The following is an 18,387-nucleotide window of genomic DNA, read 5'->3' as shown; positions in this document are numbered from 1 at the left end:
TTTGCTATTGACTTCTCTCCTGGGCAGTTCTTTGTCCTGTAAATTTTTCTTCACCATAAGGTTAGCCAAAATTTGGAATGGGCTTCCAAGGGAGGTGGTGCTCTCCCCTGCCTTGGGGGTCTTTAAGAGAAGGCTGGATAGGCATCTGGCTGGGGTCATCTAACCCCAGCACTCTTTTTTTTCCTGCCTAGGTAAGGGGTTGGACTCGATCTGTTGAGGTCCCTTCTGACCTTACATCTACATATGTATGAATATCCCTCCCTCCTTCCCCATTGGGGCCCCAATCTCCCCTTCCCTCCCACCAGACTTGCCTGCACATGCCCCCTGCCTGACCACCCTTCTCCCACTCCCCCATCCCCTTGCAGGCTGGAACTCTGCCAGCCTGCAGAGAGCTCTTTGCAAAAGTGGAAAATCTGCATGTTTCTCTGTTGAAAGGAAAAATCCATAGGGTTTTGGGGGGGCAGGGTTCAGTTTTTTTGCAGGAACTGTCAAACTCGGATTCCTGGTAACCACACATTCCAAACCCTTGGCTGGACAGCAGCAAAGGCATGCTCTTCAGGCAGGGGTTGATGGGAGGCATGGAGCAGCCCTCTCTTCCTCCAGGAAAGCCTGTCACTGAGCTGGAAAGGCTCACAGACAGGCTTGTGAACTTGTTTCCCAGGCAGTCTGAAAGCTACCTGCTGGAGCCCTTTAAAGTTCCCAGGATGCCAGTGACTGGTGGCTCTAGCTCCCAGGCTGTGTAATTGCCCAGCCCTTCAAAGGGCATGCCTGCAACCTGAGAGCTAGGATGCTGGTGACCAGCATTCCTGCTCCTGGTCTGTGGGCATGCCAAGCAAGCAGCCTGGGAAAGCACAGAATGCAGGTTCCCTGCTGAGGTAGCCCTTGCTGGTGGCAGTTTTGTCCTGGTTGCCTTCAGGCAGCGACCGGGATAGTACAGCCTGCATGTCACCCTGGCAGCTTGTTCCTCTGTGGACTGTCAGGGAACCAGCTGCTTTCCCTCCCCTTCAAGTAGGAAAAGGAGAGCAGCATACTGTGGGATTGTGTGGCATGTCTGCCTAGGCACACATTAAATTTGTCATGCTATGACAAAGTTACCGTTTAACCAGGATCTTCTTTGTCTTCGCTCTGCCATTTTTGTTCCATGCCCCACTGTACAGTGAGGGTGGATGCATGGCGCAGTGGGGATATGGGGGGGCATCCACATGGCATGCAGCCCAGGGGTCTGTGACTTCCCCTGGTACAGACTAGGGGTTTATTGCTTGTGGCTACTTAGATGTTGGACAGCCCTGATCTAGTTGAAGGCCTTCAGGAAATAGAAGTTGTAGATTTTTTACTCTAGTGCCAAAAGTTTTGGTCCATATCCTGGGCTTCTGTTGTGTTCAATTCTGTACAATACTTTACTTGTTCTGAGTTTTGCCACAAGATCTAAGTAGGTGTCATGAAAATTCTTACTGTAATCTGAAAAAGTCTGTAGGTTTAACTGATTGAAATGAGTCTCTAAATCTTATTAGAACAGATGACTTTTTATGTTGCTGTAAGTTGTTGCCTGTATTAATAGTAAGCGGCTGAAAGTACTCTCTTTGCCCTAAAAGTTAAGCATTGTACCTTATGTAACTTCATTGGGAACTGTGGCAACCAGAAATGGCTCATTGACCAGACTGAACTTTTTTTTTCCTTAGAGTGCAGTGAACCAGCTCTTATTACTTCATTTACTGCAGCACATTCCTTTTCTTTCTGTCTTGTTAATTATTTAATTTTAGTGAGTGACTAGACTGTTTAAATTATGTTGCAGCATCCTGGGGGCATGCAGCTGTCTCATGTTCTTTAATAAATGCATTTATTTGATATAGTGATTCATTTGTCTAAACTTTCAATTATCTTGTCCATCTGTGTGGGTATTTCTTTTAATGCTGGCACGCCTCATATTTAATAGTAAATATTAATGTTGGCCACTGGTGCTCATATATTAGGCAGTAGGCTATCTGGTTGAAAATGCATATGTTAAGTTAGAGCAAATTCTGAATCTGAGACTTTTAACGCATTCTGTGAATGGTACTACAAAGCATCAGTGGCTGTATACCTAAAACCACTGAGCTCTTAGATGCTTGGTCTAATGGAGTAGGGGCCAATCTTTGCAAAAGTGTGCCTTAAACTACCTCTGCACCCTCTGAGAGCCACTCTGATCCCCTTCTACCCGATTTGCTACTTTGCTTTCAGCTCCTTGCCCTATGCTCTCTGATATGTTTCTCTGCTGCATGCTATGCAGAGGCTGCCTGTGCTGCAGGTTGGCCACTCTTGGCTTAAAGTTGAGCTGTTCAATGCATGGCCCACAAACCACATGTTGCCCACAAGAGGCTGGTTTGTGGCCTGTGGGTTCCCACCTGAGTGTCATTTCACACCCCTGCCCCTTTGCTCTAGCTGCTTTTGTGACTGGAGTCTGGGTTCCCCTCCCCCCCACTGGCTTCTGTTTCCTACCCCTGCAGCTGGCTGGGCTCAGGGGGGTGTGGGCACCAGTATCGTAGTGCAGGGGCCCATGCAGCCTGTGGCCCCATCTACTCTTAACATTGGGCAGCCTTAGTTTAATACTCTGTATCGTTTGGCACCCAATGACAAGTTTAAATTTAATTACATTAAAATGTATAGACTGACCTAATTTAATAGCACTCCATTTGTAGTACTTGATCAGTTTCCTTCAAATCAGATTACCAAGAATTTTGACTTTAATCAGTTTTTTTAAAGTTTTGGGGTTTTTCCAGAGGGACCAATGTTACATACTTAATTTTAAGTATCAAAATGAGAAAAAATCAGTATAGAACATAGGAGTATAATGCACAAATTTAATCTGTGTCTATTTCACAAGCATCACCTAGAGAGAATTACTGGAATACATGAAAAACATGTATTAAAGTTCCCACGGTCAAATTGCTAGCAAGAATGACTGCTGTATTTGAGGCTGCTGTAAGTGTTTCTGTTCTAATTCTGTCTTAACTTAATCGTGATTTTCTTCTTTATAAACTAAAACTTCTCATGCTTGATTTCTGTTCAAAGGTAAAAGTTCTGGGAAGTGTAAGTAAAACCTTGGCATTATTGAAGACTTTCTCTTGTGATGCCCACAAATTATATTGTTGGATATTGGGTAGGTAAGTGGTGAGCTGAGATGCCTGCCTATCCCTTCCTTTCTTCCCCTGTCGACTTATGTTCCTTACCTCATTACTTTCCATTTGACCACCTGTTGTGTAGCATTTTTTTATTATTATTATTTTTTTTAAGGAAAAAAGTCAGGAGAGCTTAAGATTTGTTTTTTTTTTTTGTTCTTCGTAGACATTTCTCTTAGTGAAGAACTGTACAAGCTGAGATAGGAAATTAACTTTTATTTGACAGTGTTACCCACTCAGTATTCAACCATACATTTTCACTGAGGTTAAACATGCTTGAGGAACAGCGTGTCTGTTGTGTGTACAGAACCTATCCTCTTGGTAATTGGCAGCTTATGTCCCCTTCTTGGAGATCTTCAAGGGATTGTTAGCACTTTCATCTTGCACATTGATAGGGGAACTTAGTATAATGGGTTTCCATTAATAATCCTGTGAAACCTACCTGACATGGAAGAGATGCCTCATTATTCCAGCAATGGTAAGAAAAAAGATTTTTGCTTTGGACATGATGATAGTATTATGCTAGCCTCAAGATTCCTCCTGAGCCTTTGAATTTTTGTAGTTGTCTTTATATTTTAAAGACTTCAACAGTATAGCAGTTCTGCAAGGGCCCTGTAGGATGTTGATTCCATAGGCAAGATAGTTGATGCGAACAACTGGAAAAGAAATAGCAAGCAACCACTCTGCATCAGGATGTTTTCTACTTGTTTGGGGAGGGGAAGGAAAGGAAAATGACTTGGAGGATTAAGGTGTGGGGGGGAGGGTAGCTTTAAATGGAGGAATTTCAGCTAGGTACAATTATGATAATTTTAGTGATGCTGAATTAACATTTTGTGTCAATTTTTTTTAACTAAAGTTCAAGTTTGGACCCTAACATCTAACTTTAAATGTAGCCCAACTTGATAAGTAGGCTCCCTTAAGAGTAGACTTTTTTCCCATAAAACCTGAAACGGATGATGATGATTATTAATAATGTACTATTAGAGACAATATATTCATATAACCTTTTTAGAAGTTTTATTATAAATAGGTCACAACAGGCCATGGACTATATTAGGGGCTCAATCTTATGGGGTTCCCAGAGGCTTTTCTATAGATTTTTAAAGATTAAAGAAAACCACTCTATACAATGGAACTGTGCTCAGTCTAGAAGATCCCATTAAGCATCTGCGTGCTGCTTAGTTCCAGTTCTCAACCTGTTGATTTGTCTACAGAGATATAGGTAGACGAGATTCTTTGGGTGGATGCAATATCTTTTATTAGACCAACTAAATAGTTGGAAAAATTGTTCTTTGCCAGCTTTCGGGCACAAACAGCCTTCTTCAGGCATAGGGAGAGTTTGTTGTCTCCAGAGATAACATCCTTATTAACAGCAGTGTATGGAGATGAGAGATAACAGACCTGATTACCCACTCATCAGCCCTAAATCAAATCCACCCTGGCTGCAATACTAGTGAGTAGCAGATTTATAGTTGTTTTCCTTTATGCAAGAATCGCTTGGGTTTACAGGTCTGTTCGGTTCATTCATTGGATCGTAGTTACAAGCTGCACTTCTCTGCTCTTGTGGTACATGGCTCAGTTGGGAGTGCCAGAAATCCACTTCACAATCTGTACCTTTTGGAGTAGGCAGCAAAAGAGCCTTGAAGTCACTGTGGTAAAATATATATATTGTGGAAAATACATAGAGAAAGATGGTAAAGAGGGTGAAGAGAAATAAATAGAAGTATGACACTGCTAAGGTTGCTGGGGTGTAGTGAAATAAAATGCAAGGAGGGGGGTATGTAAACTCTAAGGATTTTCCTTCTTAATTCCTTTTTAAAGGCTCTTATTCAAAGAGTTTAACTTGCAGAAATGGCACCTGCTATAGGAGGAGAATGAGAAACAAATATAAAGAAAGTTTTGCCTCTGTCTTAGAGAAACTGATAGTTTGGTTAACTGTGTACCTCTCAGTACAGCTTGGTCAAGCATGTCCTATTTCCCTGAGTGATTCTGCATGCAGCTGTCACACTTGGTGCACGTATACCCATAAATATGAGTTTGGGTTCTTTTTGTATAGCAAAATTCTTTAGAGCCACTCGCACTTAAGACTAGGGTAGTTTCAGCCACTTCTCACATCCTACAGGCTGCCTGCAGCAGTGGATTATAACTGCACGTGTCTGCACAACAGAAGGAATCTTTGTGGACAGAAAGAACCACAGTTACTGTATGGTAACTCAGCTTTCCAGCTCTGAAGAACTTGCATAAAAAGTTTTGCTTAATTGCAGGGTCAGCAGCTTGCCTGCATGGTTACAAATACACCTGCTCTTTAGGGTCTGTTTTCTAAGTTTTCATAGTTTGTGGGCCATGGTTTAGGAATCTTTCAAATATACCATATTTGGAGCAATATATATGTTTGTTTATTATAACAAACTTGATTACTGTACTGTAACTTCCTTTGAAGGAGATTTCCTTCCATTAACTAAACTTGCTTGCAGGCTCTGTGTTAAGATATTGGTTTGATGGAGAACAGACTGGAAGCATTGATTCAGAAATTGCTTTGCCTGCAGTCTCTCTGATGATCCTTACTCAGCAGGAAGCTAAAAATCAGGAGCCAAAATTAACTTACTGCCCCTCTCCTCCCCCCCATGTTTTTTGTATATTGCACAGCAAACTGTTTGCTGCAGGAGTGAGTGAAGTCATTCATTGAGTGTCCCTGGTGGGAAGCTAATTTCTAAAGTAGTCATAGTCCAAGCATACGCTGTATTTAATACTTCAGTGAAATTTTTAGGCTGATTAGATGTTTTTCATACAAAGTTTCAGTTAAATCAATTCTTAAGTCTGTGGGTTTTTTCTTTTTTTCTTTTGTATGTTAAGACTGGTTTTTTACGTGTGTGCAAGAGGTACCAGACTCGATGAGTTTCCATCGAAATGTCGGAAAAGGCAGGTCAGAACACAAAAGCAAAGGATGGGAAAACAAAGTATGCAACGCTCAGTCTGTTTAATACTTACAAGGGAAAGTCACTGGAAACACAGAAAACCACAGGTGAGTAAATTGAATTGACTTATTTTTGTTATGCAGCTATCAGTTTCACAGTTTTAATTGGTCATGTAGCTATGTGACCATTGAAACAAAGCAAGATATGCCAAATTTATTATAACAAGCTGGTTTGTTACTATATGGTTAACTGTTCTAGGTGTAGAATCACTTTTGGTTACTTTTAATATAGCATTTCAGTGTTGGGAGTTAAAGTATTTCCAACCCGGCAGAAGTTAGAATACTGCTGAAAGTTTTTATAAATACCGTGCTCTCAAAATATGGTTACAGTTTATATTACCTGGTTACTTCTAGTCCATAGTAATACAGTAAAATAAACAGTTGAGGGAAAACAGTGGCTTTGACTATACCTTCATCTTTAAAATGGTCGAGAGCCTTCAGCTTGAGGGGATTGCTCATGTCCCTTCAGTGTGCAGTCCACTGAATACTTCTTTTGAATTGAAGTAAATTATTTGATCCAAGTCATAAATCTGCTTAGTCTTTGAATCTCTCTGGATTTTGATTGACTGGTCCCTCAAATTTCAAAATATTTTTAACAGGATGTATTTATTAATGCTGTATCATGAAATTAAGACAGCTGATTGTCTATAATTTATTGACCCAAGAAAAACTGGGGCCCTCTGATCCAGTTTCATTTTCATTCTGAGAATGCCAAAGATAACCATTGAACCTCTTTCTTTGAGAATTATTCCAGTGTGATAGAAAGCAAATGTTTTATAGCTCCCCACTTCAAAATGATGTGAGACTTTTTCAGTGCAAGGCAAGGAGCCTGGTGGGTGATACCTTTTATTGGACCACCTGTATAATTGGAAGAGACATAGATGAGCTTTTGGATACCACTGTACCCTTCCTCACTGGTACCCAAAGCCAGTCTGTCACTCCTAGCTCTGCATTAGGTCCAATAAGAGAGCACCCACAACAATCTTTAGTCTTAATACGCTTGTTTGGGACCATCATGACCACATCACCTTCCTGACATTACCATGAAACGTCAAGACATTTTTCTTAGTAAAATTTTAGAGACAGCTGTCATAAGTTTTTTTTTTTATTTACTTACTTATTTTGTACCTGTTTCTTCTGACAAAATATTTTTTTGTTCCAAAAGCAGATACTTTGAAAAAAGTGAATTTTATGGAAAATAACATAATTTCCCCACCCCACCCTTTTAATCTATATAGTTGCCACACGCCATGGATTACAGAGTCTGGGAAAAGTTGCCATTTCTCGAAGGATGCCTCCCCCAGCTAATCTTCCTAGTCTTAAAGCAGAGAACAAAGGCAATGATCCGAATGTAAACATTGTGCCTAAGGATGGCACAGGATGGGCTTCTTCTAAACAAGAACAGCATGAGGAAGAAAAGTAAGTTTATAACAGTGGCCAGTAGGTGTCACTTACTGTAGTTTGTTACAGTCTTATCCTACAGTAGAAATCTTTTTAAAGATACAGGAAAACTGAATGAATTGATCGACTTCTGTGTCAAACCTCAGGAGTGCCAGAATATTATAAAGGAAATGGTATTATACTGACTGTCAGTGGGGTGGCTTTTTACTAGTTGAGGAACAGTTTGAAAAGAAACTCAGCTGAAGTCAGCATGCCTAACTATGTTCCTAACAATGTTGAAGGCATTGAATTTTGACAGAAAGAATCTAGTCTTCTTGTCTATACTTGGTCATAGATTTTTGTCCTTCTTGCTAAAGCCCTGAAATAGGGATGTAATGCTGTTTTAAAGAAAGGCCACTTAACCTCCTCTAATTGCATCAGTTAACCTATAACACAGCATCTCAGACATGACTCCTGTGGTAGTAGTTCCTGGTTCCTGGGCCCTTTGGGGGCAGGAGAGAAGTGGTGGCAAGCCTCCTGACAGCACAACCCATGAGAGAGTGGCCTGGGAGGGAGGGAGCACCTGTGAACCAGCAGCAAATTGCTGAATTAGCTAGTCATTAGGCTGCCCACTGTTTTCTTTATTAACCTCATATACTGTGTGTACTAGTCCCCTTCCCCTCCCTCCTGCCTGCTCTGCTGCCTTCCTGTTCTTACTAGAGAACTGCATAGCTTCCTTCCCCTGCCCCCTACTCCCTGCTGGACTGTGCTCTTCCCCATGCTAAACAACAACTGGTAAGCTGGAACCGGTTATCACTGGGCTTACCGGTTATACAATTAACGTTTCACATCCCTGCCATGGATGGTGACTGGTCATAATTTTGGTCAATTCAGCACTGCTGTTAGAGCTTAAGGCACGGGTGGGCAAAATGGCAGATCTGGCTGGTGGCCAGACTCCATTTCCCAGCAGTTCCTGCCCATGTCCCTGTGACAAGTTTCCATGGAGACCCCAGTAGTGGCAGTGCCATGACAGTGTGGGGTCAAGGTTTCCAAAAAGATTGGCCCCAGCAGCTCTGGCTGGGCGAGGAGCTGCTCTGAGGCCAAGGCTGGGATCTTGCGGTGGTGATAGCATGGCCTGCAGCCGGGGCATGTAGGCAGTGGATCAGCCCTGCCCCAACTCCAGACCATGCTGTCACCATTGCAAGATCTCAGCCCTGTAGCAGCCCCCTTCACAGCTGCTCACCCTGTCAGCACTCCGAGAGCCAGCCGCGGCAACACAGACTGGGGCAGCTGGGAAATGGAGTCTGCTGGGGGCCTGATCTGGCCCAGGGGCTGGACTTCGCCTCTGCCTAAGATGATTAAAACAGCTTTTTGTTCTACTGTTTGTTACTACACTTCTATTTAATGCTTGTAAAAACAAGAAATGATGCAAGGTTTTTCTCTTTTGTGTTTGTCATCCCTTTAGTGTATAGCAAAGCAATAAACTTAACATACATACGATGAGGCTTTGTCCCCAATCAGCGTGGGGGAAAATGTTCCTCGTCTTACGTTCACGTACGAGAAAACCTCATTAAATGCCTCATTAAAATGCTGCCAAAAGCAGCATGTGGTCAGTAATGGAAACCAACTGTGAAGTTGATTAAATGCAGCCAACACTGAGCAAGCCTGCAAAAACACATGGCCTATAGAGGGCAAACATACTGATGACAGCCTACAACAAGGATAGGTTAGTTCAGCCTGCCTGAATAAGATATGTGGTAATGCCCATTGAGCATTGTTCCCCTCAGCACTGACTCTTTTTTCAAGTCATAGTGTGCCATTGCACTGAATACATTTTGATTTCCTCTTCACTCTCACAGTTTAGCTGTGCCTTTTGTTTTCCTACTTCCAGTGATTATTGTTTTTTCACCACCTTCAAATGTCTGTCTGGTAAACATCACCAACCAGGGCCCCAAGCAATTCACCCAGAATCCCCATTGCCCCTTCAGCCTATCACATATGATTAGTGTGCCCCCCTCCCATGAAATATTGCTGAACCAGGTTGCCTTGTGCGTCACCTGCGTATTTGAAGGATCCCAGGATTCCTGACAAGAACACCTAGCTGTAGTCATGGTGGGGGGGATGTTAATTAGCACATGGATCCTTTGTGGTGGATATCCTGCGTGTATACACATACTGCTGAGCTGCAAGGTCACCATGGCTTGAAATGCTGTTTGTGCTGGGGCCCAGCCCAATGAACTATATGGTAAATGCTGGCCCTTCTGGCTTTGGACTAACATCATGCATAGTTTGTACTATAAGTAGGTACAAATGTGCTGCTTAAAAGTGTGCTTATGGCGTACATATGCTAAAACTTGTGGCAGTTTCATTTAAAAAAAGAAAGTAAAATGCATCAATTCTGGTTGAATTAAGTCTGTGGATACTCATAGTAATTTGCTTATACGTAGCTTACTACAGGCAAGGTTGTTTCAAAGTTAGTGTTTTTGCATTTGTCCCTCGTTTCCATGTGCTTAGGGAGAGTAGAGTCTGATGGTAAGGGGAGCTGGGGGCAGGGAAAGGGATTGTAGGGGGGAAGAAGGTGGAGGGACAGAGCGCAAAGGAGCTACCTGACCCCCTGCCAGATTTATTTTCCCTGCTGTAGTAGTTGGAGGGGGACAAATTTAAGGCAAACCTCCAATGATTAGATTTGACACCTGGAAAATCCATAATACGTTTTATAAAATTTCCATATATAAAATCTAATTATTGGGGTTTTTTCTTTGTATTCAGGGTCATCTTATATTTGAGTAAATATGATGACTGCTAAGGGCATGGACACACACAACACACAATGGTTTCAATACAGTTTAAACTTGAGACAGACAGACATACAAGCCTGTTAAACTGATTGAAAGTCACTTGGAACAGTTCAAATGCACATGAAAATTTTGTCATGAAATACTTTTGAAACTGTGCCTCAGCTACTTAAAATGTATTCTTATTCAAAGGTCTCTGCCACTTCAAGTATTTATTTTTTGCTCTGGTGTCTCATAGGGCCCTTTAGATTTCCTCCAGAGTAGTAACAGGGCTCAGGTGGATCCTGTAAGCCTCTTGAAACATGAGAAGATAAGTTATTTTTGTTTTAAAACCAAGAGAGGCTCAAAGAAATTGAGCATGACTGTTTTTGAGAGAGACAGCTCCTTTGAGAAGAAATATAAGGGGAAGAATGACAGCAAATGAAAGCTATAATTTTTTTCTTTTTTTCACCTATCCAAAATAAATGTGAATTAACTTTCTAATCAATAGAGCAATAAAGGAGAGAGAAACAGTGTTCTTAGGAACATTTCTGTTGTAAGGTGCTTGCAATCTCATACTTTTCAGTACCTTTATAAATTTACTTGGCTGACATTGGGAACTTAGTCTATTTTACTTTTAAATATAGTTTTGTATGCCTTTTCTGGTTCAGTCTCCATTTTCCTGTGTACAAAACATTTAAATAAAGTATTGACATCTCATCTTTGTAGCTGTTCCTTGCATAACCTCAAAACTGACAGTCTTAACACAAGTTAACTGACCCTGGCTCTTAATTACTCTGCTGTTTTTTCTTCTTGCTTAAAAAAAAAAGTGTGAGGGGGGGCTAGGTGTGAGAGACTTACAAAGTACTTGTTTTTACTTTCGAGTAGCATACAACTTTTAAATATTTTGTTGCACAGATAAATAGTTGATACTGAGAAGAGACAGTTCTGTTCAATAGAATGTGCTTGAGGCCATGTAGGGTTATTTACTTCGGGGGGGTTTTAACCACCTCTTCTCTTCCCCACTATGCATCCCCATGCCAGAATGTTGAGGCAAAGCACAATACAAAAATAAAATAAAAATAGGTGTATGACTTGTTCTGTTCTAGAACTTCAGTTTCTGTCATTCATAGGGGTTAAGGTTACATGTCTGACCACCGTTGCATCACAGAACCCTAAATATTTTCTAGTTACCTTCCATATTGAGCCCAGTAACCTATACTTGACAGGCATACCTTCCAGAAAGATACTGTATCTTTATTTGAAGAGATTGAGATGAAGAATCTATCACTTTAGTAGCTTGTTCCATTTTTAATCAACCCAGCTTCACTTGTTCCTGACTTCCAGTTTGTCTGACTTGAGCATCCAGCCATTGATTCTTTCTCCTGTTACCTTACAGTCTTGTAGTACCTGTTACGTTCTCTCAGGAAGGTGTATATGCACCTAAACGAAGGATCTCTTGATTATTTCACTTATGAAAAAATTAACTCCAAGTGTCTCACTAAAGTAATTTTTTTTTTTTTTTTTCAAATCCAGTTTAAGCATAATTTTTCATGGCTCGTTTCTGAACCCTTTCCAGTTTTTCAACTTCTTTCTTAAAATGGGGTTACCAGAACTATATACAATGTTCTAGTATCATTTTCATCCATGTTTTATATGGAGGTGAAATAACCTTTCAGCTCCTATTTACTATTTGTTACATCCTTAGATTGTTAATTCTATTTAGCTGAAGCATTGCACTGGGCATTCATGTAAAATTCTCTACAGTGTGACTCATAAGAATTTTTTTGGAGTCGCTGCTTTACAGGATTCAGTCACTTTAAGAACTGGTTGCATTCTTTGTTCCAAGATGGTATAACTTCATTTGGCTGTGTTAAAATGTATTTAGTTTAAATAGGCCAAGTTTTTAACACCAAGTTGCACAGATCGTGTTGGCTAACCTATCCTCATTTACTTTTCCATCAGTCTTTGCAAGAATTACAAGTTTTATCAGCAGTAACTTAAAGAATCCTTTATAATTGATCTCTATGGAACACCATTCAAAACACCTTTGTTGAAGAATAATTGTCTGTTCATAGCCACTCTGAGATCTGTGCACCAATTTGTAATCTCTTTTAAAGGCCGCTGTATAGATATTGTATAGCACTAATTTTGATCAAAAGTGTCATGCGGTACCAAGACACACCTTTTGAAATATTACACTTATGCAGTTAAAATCTCTAAAATACTTCAGTATGTAATCTCAGAGATTGACATGAAATCTATTTGGCCAGGGTAACTGTAGGTCTGCTATCCCTATTGGTACAGACCATAGCAACAAGAAACTAATTATTTTACTAGCTTTTCATTGAATCGCAGCAACTTTATAATTATTACCTATGATTAATTTCTAGCAAACTGACCTATAGTTAACCTGGCCATCCATACTGGCACTGTATTAGCATTAGTCTCCTGAAATTTTTATGCTGTTTCCTGATTTATTAAAAATAAACATCAGTGAACCAGAGGTTTCCATTGCCAGCTGGTTAAGCATTTAAGCACTCACAGTGCAAGTTTCTTGACCTGTTTATTTATAAATATTTGCCATGGTAGGTATTCAACACTCTCTTTTGAACTAAAGGAATAGAAAGTATTATGCTGTCTTGTAATTACAGCCACATTGCTCTGCATCTTTTGAAATGCAAAGGAGGGCTATTTATTGCACACTTGGTTAATACCAACCATCTAATAATGGGCCTATACATTTGTTAAGATTTCTTTTGAATCTAATGCACTTTAAATTGTTGTCTGATCCCTGATAATACTGGAATTTTCCTGTGTCTTTTTAGGTTCCTTTCTTGATATTCTGTGACCTCAGAATTTTTAATTTGATATACAGTGGTCTGCTATCAATGTTCTGCCGTTTATAATTTCTAATTTACATTAATTGCCATTTGTTTTCCCTCTGTACTTTTTTCCCTTCGTTGCTTCATTCACCTCGCCACTCAGCAAAATAATGCGCCCCCCCCCCCCCCCCCCCAAATCATCCTTTTCCTTGATTGTGGATTTGTATTGTTATGGCTTTAATAATTCCTACAAAAATATCCACTTTTTCCTCCAAGACGAATCACTGTTTTCTTTAGCTTTAGGAAAGTGGCTCGTGGAAGTACCATCTAGGTATCTTCACATTCTTCAGAGCTCTTAGTTTATTGTCACAGGGAAACAGAATAAATTAAAAGTCTGGACAAAATTGCTCGTTCTCTCCTCAGAACAGATCTTCTGAATCCGTGAAGAACAGTTTGTTTAATTTTTAATCTTTTCTTTTAATTTCAGACCGCCAGAAGTGCCACCAACACAGCCAAAACCTGCACCACCTCCTCCTCCTCCTCCTCCTCCACCAGAAGCACCTCCTGTTGCCAAATCGTGGGCCAGTACCAAGCCAGGTGGGCAAGGCGATGGTAAGTGATGTTAAAAGTGGAGGAAACCTGAGCTGGCCCAGAGGCCTACTAGCTGTGCTTTGCTATGTGGGAGACCTGGTTTCAATATTCTTTTGCTCCTGGTCTCATGTTGCCTGGGTCAGCAAGGGCTAGGAAAGTTGTGGAGACAACTTTTTTGGTCCTAAGGTGAAGGAGTGCCTTGTCACTCAAGTGAACCTCCTAAGCACCTTGTCAGCAGTGTTAAGTGACTCAAAAAGAAATTGTATGGTCTTGTATTTGGTAGTAAGGAAAATAATGGCTATGATAGGAGACCATGAGTGTGGCAGTCTTAAGGACAGGGGAGAATCTTCTGGTTGTGCAGAAATATGTGCAAGTTTTGCATGGGGAAGGGAAATGGTAAACATTTGGTCCAGTTACTAATCATGCATTGGTTATCACTAACACTTATCTGGAACCGTGACATTTACCAACTTGTTTGGATACATGTTAAAACATAAGGGGTGAGGGGCGGTTCTAATTTTTACTTGATAGAACTTTTAAGTCTCAAAATATTGGCACACGTAGTTTTTCTGAGAGAAAATTAAAGGGTTTTTTAACACAGTATTAAAAAAGGTAAATTATTTCTATGGGTATAGGTTATTGGCACAGAAAATTAGCCAGCTGTCTCTGACTTCAAGATGTACTTAGTACTGCTGTGCAAAATGGCACTGTTCTATTTTGATGGAACAGCGTTTTCTTTCGAATTTCGTTTAGATTCGAAACTGCTGTTCCATTTCGTTTTGTCGAAACAAGTTTCACTGTTTTGATGCTGTTTCAGCATTTCACCTGTAGGCTATAATGGGGAAGCTCGAAACAGTCTATAACTTTGTTGTTTCTGGCCTGATTTGGATGAAACTTGCAGGAATGGTAGCCCCTTGTGAGGGCATGAAGTCTGCCAAGCTTCAGGGAGATAGGTGCAGGGGTTTTGGGGAAACTGTGCCTCAAGTCTTGAAAGCAAAAACCTCATTTCACATGTATGTGTTAAGCCACAGCGGGGTCAGAACTGCAGGCTTGCTAGCCCCTGCTGAGGCAGCAAAGCCTGCCAAGTTTCAAGGAGATCGGTGCAGGGGTTTGGGGGAAACTGTACCTCAAGCTGCGGACAAGCAAACCTCATGACATGGGTGACACTGTTTGTTAAGGTGCAGCAAGGTGAAAGCTGCAGGCCTGCTAGTCCTTGCTGAGGCCAAAGAGCCTGCCAATTTTCAAGGAGATGGGTACAGGGGCTTCTGGGTTCTGGGGCCCTGCACCTCTGGCTGCTGAAAGCCAAACTCGTGGCATGGGTGCTTGTGGGACTGTCTTGGGGCATGGGGGGGGTGAAAACTGCAGGCCTGCTAGGGCCTGTTGCGGCCACAAAGCCTAGGTGTAGGGGGAGTCTGGGTTCTGGGGCCTGCACCTCTAGCTGCTGACAAGCAAAACTTGGGGGGGGGGGGGTGTTAAGGTACACCCTCACTCAACTGACACCAAGCCAAAAAGCAGGGCAGTTCAAACAATGCTGCCTTTTATGTAGTTTTTCCATCCCACCCTCCGAGCACTGGGATTGGAAGAGACCTCAGGAAAGGATGATGGTCACAAGCCAGCTACGTGGTCAATAATGAGAGCGGTCCTTCCCCCTTCCCCCTCCCTCTCCTCACTTTACTACTTGTTTCCCTGCAGGCAAGCCCAGCTTGAGCTTCAAAACTCAAAACGTTTCGAAAATTTTGAAACGTTTTGAGTTGCCTCATTTTGTTTCAAGGCTGTTTTGAAGCTCTCTCTTTCATTTCGATTTTGCTGTTTTGAGCTCAAAACGAGTTGGAGCAGTGTCCAAACGAAACTGTCGACAAAATGTTGCACAGCCCTAGTACTTAGTTTGTGATTTCATGTCTGCCATGATAACCATGGGACTCTTGCAGACAGTTGCCTCATTCTGTGAAATTGGCTACAGTACAGGTCTGTTGTGTACAGAGGAAATAGAGGTGGTGGGGAATCAAAATCATGCCTCTTTTCATGTTCTCGTTATATTCTTTAGTTTGAGATTTGGGCTGCATCTGCCAGGAAGGTTATAAACAGTTTGGTTTAACTGGCTAATGGAACTTGTGCATTTCCAGGTATTCCTTACGCAGTAGTCATTTGACTGACCACTTACAGTCTGGTCTGATGCAGTCCTCTCAGCCTCATTCTCATCTGTTGCAGTGGCTTGTGACAAATTATAGAGGAAGGGTTTTTTTTCTTTAGCAACATTGTTTAAAGAAAGCAATTCGCAGCCTCTCCTTTTTTAGATCTTTTGTTGTACAGTAAGTAAGGTTATCTGGCTCCAGAGCACCTCTGAAGTCAAACAGCTGAATTGCCTGTTGCCTGGCTAGTTACTCCAGATGGACTCCACTTGATTAATGACCAGCTTATAAATGAGATTTACTCTTACTCTGGCAGAGGAAATTGCTTAGTCTGAGACATTGTAGCAACTCAACAGGTAGTGTTTTGAAAATGCTTTCAGATTCCTCCATTCAGCTCACTGAAGAGCCCTGAAGGGACAGTCTGCTTCATGGAAACACACCTCCATGATGTGATTTGTTCTTGCTTGCCCCCTGCAGTTGGCCAGAGGGAGCAAACCTGTTCCTCTGTCATGAGGACTTCCAGGGACACAACTGAACTGCTCCCCAAAAGCTTAGCAACAAACCAAATTCGTATTAGTAAAATGACAGCCAAATTTGAATTGGCTTACAAACAGCTGGGTTATATAGGCAACTATTAGGCATGTGTGTTGTTTTTGTTTGTTTGTTTTTTTTAAAGATGAAAAGGTCTTGCCAAGTTTTGGTTTGTGCTTGACCTTACAACTTAAGACACTGGAAATCTTGAAAGTCTTGTTTTCACTTTCTTACTCTGAATGTCCCCGTGTATCTAACAGTCAGCGGGAATTTTCCTATCTCTCAGGTGTTGCAGGCTTGGGAGGAATAAAAGTTTCAAGATTCTGCCCCTGATTGTTTGGAGAGTAGTTTGAGTCGGTAGGTTTGATTTTAAAAAACAAAGCAAAACACATGCATAGTTTTGAATGATTTGAATGAGGTTTATTTTCCATATTTATCTGTTTTTTACTTGTTTGATATATAAAATTTCATTGCTAAATGTGTGCATTCCATCATATTTTCAAGGAAAATGAGACTAAACTTTAATTTCCAGTTTCAGGTTTGTTTTAATTGGCTTAGTTCTTACTGTACATCAAAGTCAGATGTGCACACTTTCATCCATCCTTTCAAATCACTCAAAGTAGCTTCTGCACTTCATCTAAGGACTTTTTTAATAGTGCTTTAACCTCCTCACTTAAATGTAAACTTAATCTTTTGGAAGAGCTGTATCAAGAGTTGGTACAGCAATAAAGATTCAAGAAAAAACATTTTTATCTGTTCTTCAGTAGTTGCAGAATCTATAGCTGTGTAACTTATGCTTTTGGCTAAGCCATGTGTAGTAGTCTTTGGAAACTTCAGTGCGTTTTCACAAACATGGTGTCTATCTCAGAGAAGTTCTCTCTTTATTTTCCTATGATATCCTACCTGTTAATATTTTAGATAGTTCATGTCATCCACTGTTACTTTTGTAGTCTATCTTGTGGCTTTTTAACTTTGATATTTCTGATGTTAATCGGTAAGTAGATTGGTTCCATGGATTTAACTATCTCTTGTTTCATTTGGGAACACAAAATTTTACAAAGGATTTATTTGAACTCTAATAAAAGACCATGATTGTTTAAGTTTTTTAGAAATTGAGCTACATAGTTTGGCCAAATTTTACAGGCGGATTCTTCTGAACTATGTTTATATTGAAACTTGTAACCATTCTATGGATTTTCTTGTAACAATTGTCTAGGTCCAGCTCTTCCAGTAAACCGTTATTTCCAGCAAGAGTTTCCCAGTCTGCAGGCAGCTGGGGATCCAGAGAAATCAGGCAAAGAGAAAGATGCAGCTGAAGAGCCCCAGGGACCTGGACCTAATTCACGACCACAAAGTAAGTGTTTGAATTGGTATATATCTTAGTGTAGAGCTTTGTTTCAGAGTTTTGCTGGAGATTTCTTATCTGTGGTAAATAATAGATAGAATTTTACCTTTCAGAAATTCCAAATGTAACAGAAAACTGAGAAACAAAATGGCTTATATTCTACCTCTTATTCTTGTGAAAGTTTGAGCATATTCTTTCCAGACTTACTTCACAGATTTGTTCCATTGTTTTGCTAGATTTTACTCGTTTGCTTTATCATTTTCTTTGCATCTAGCTTTTTCTCACATGAAACCTCTTGAATATTTTTGACTAAACAGCATTCATTGTTTTCATTGTTCACCTTTCACTAACAGATTACAATGGGGAATTTTCACACTTTGTAGATGTTCATGATTCCCTTATATCTAGGCTACAGTTTACAGGTTCCCAAACTGGTAAGAATACTTGCAAGTTACGTGAAGCTGGCATCCCCTTACTTCTAGCTTGTAACTGTTATCTAGCTTAAAAATACATTCCAAATATTTCTTGCTACATAAATAGCTGTTGGAAGTCGCCGACGAATAAATGACTGCATAAACATAAGAGGAAAGTGGTCTGCTGAATACTGAATAGGAAGAGAGTTGGTCAAGAAGATGCCAAAAAAATGGTCTTGCTCTGAAAGTTTGAGACTCCTCTGCAGAGAA

General features: G+C 40.7%; 1 protein-coding gene across 13 annotated transcripts in view; it reads left to right on the top strand.

Moving 5' to 3' along the window:
* The window catches only part of PRRC2C (proline rich coiled-coil 2C), a 102,799-nt gene that overhangs the window by 19,120 nt on the left and 65,292 nt on the right, over positions 1 to 18,387 (top strand). For 11 of the 13 annotated variants that reach the window (XM_014605171.3, XM_014605170.3, XM_014605167.3 and 8 more), the window contains exons 2-5: positions 6,009 to 6,177; positions 7,368 to 7,548; positions 13,596 to 13,720; positions 17,576 to 17,713. In XM_014605171.3, the coding sequence (XP_014460657.1) occupies positions 6,063 to 6,177; positions 7,368 to 7,548; positions 13,596 to 13,720; positions 17,576 to 17,713 (559 nt within the window). In that variant the 5' untranslated portion in view covers positions 6,009 to 6,062. Of the gene's footprint in view, positions 1 to 3,048; positions 3,141 to 6,008; positions 6,178 to 7,367; positions 7,549 to 13,595; positions 13,721 to 17,575; positions 17,714 to 18,387 lie in introns of all 13 variants that reach the window. The other 2 variants (XM_059728293.1, XM_014605166.3) reach the window with 2 other exon arrangements.

Source organism: Alligator mississippiensis, chromosome 5 (genome assembly GCF_030867095.1).
Source record: "Alligator mississippiensis isolate rAllMis1 chromosome 5, rAllMis1, whole genome shotgun sequence".
Taxonomy (NCBI): Eukaryota; Metazoa; Chordata; order Crocodylia; family Alligatoridae; genus Alligator; species Alligator mississippiensis.
This window is presented reverse-complemented; position numbering and strand designations above follow the sequence as displayed.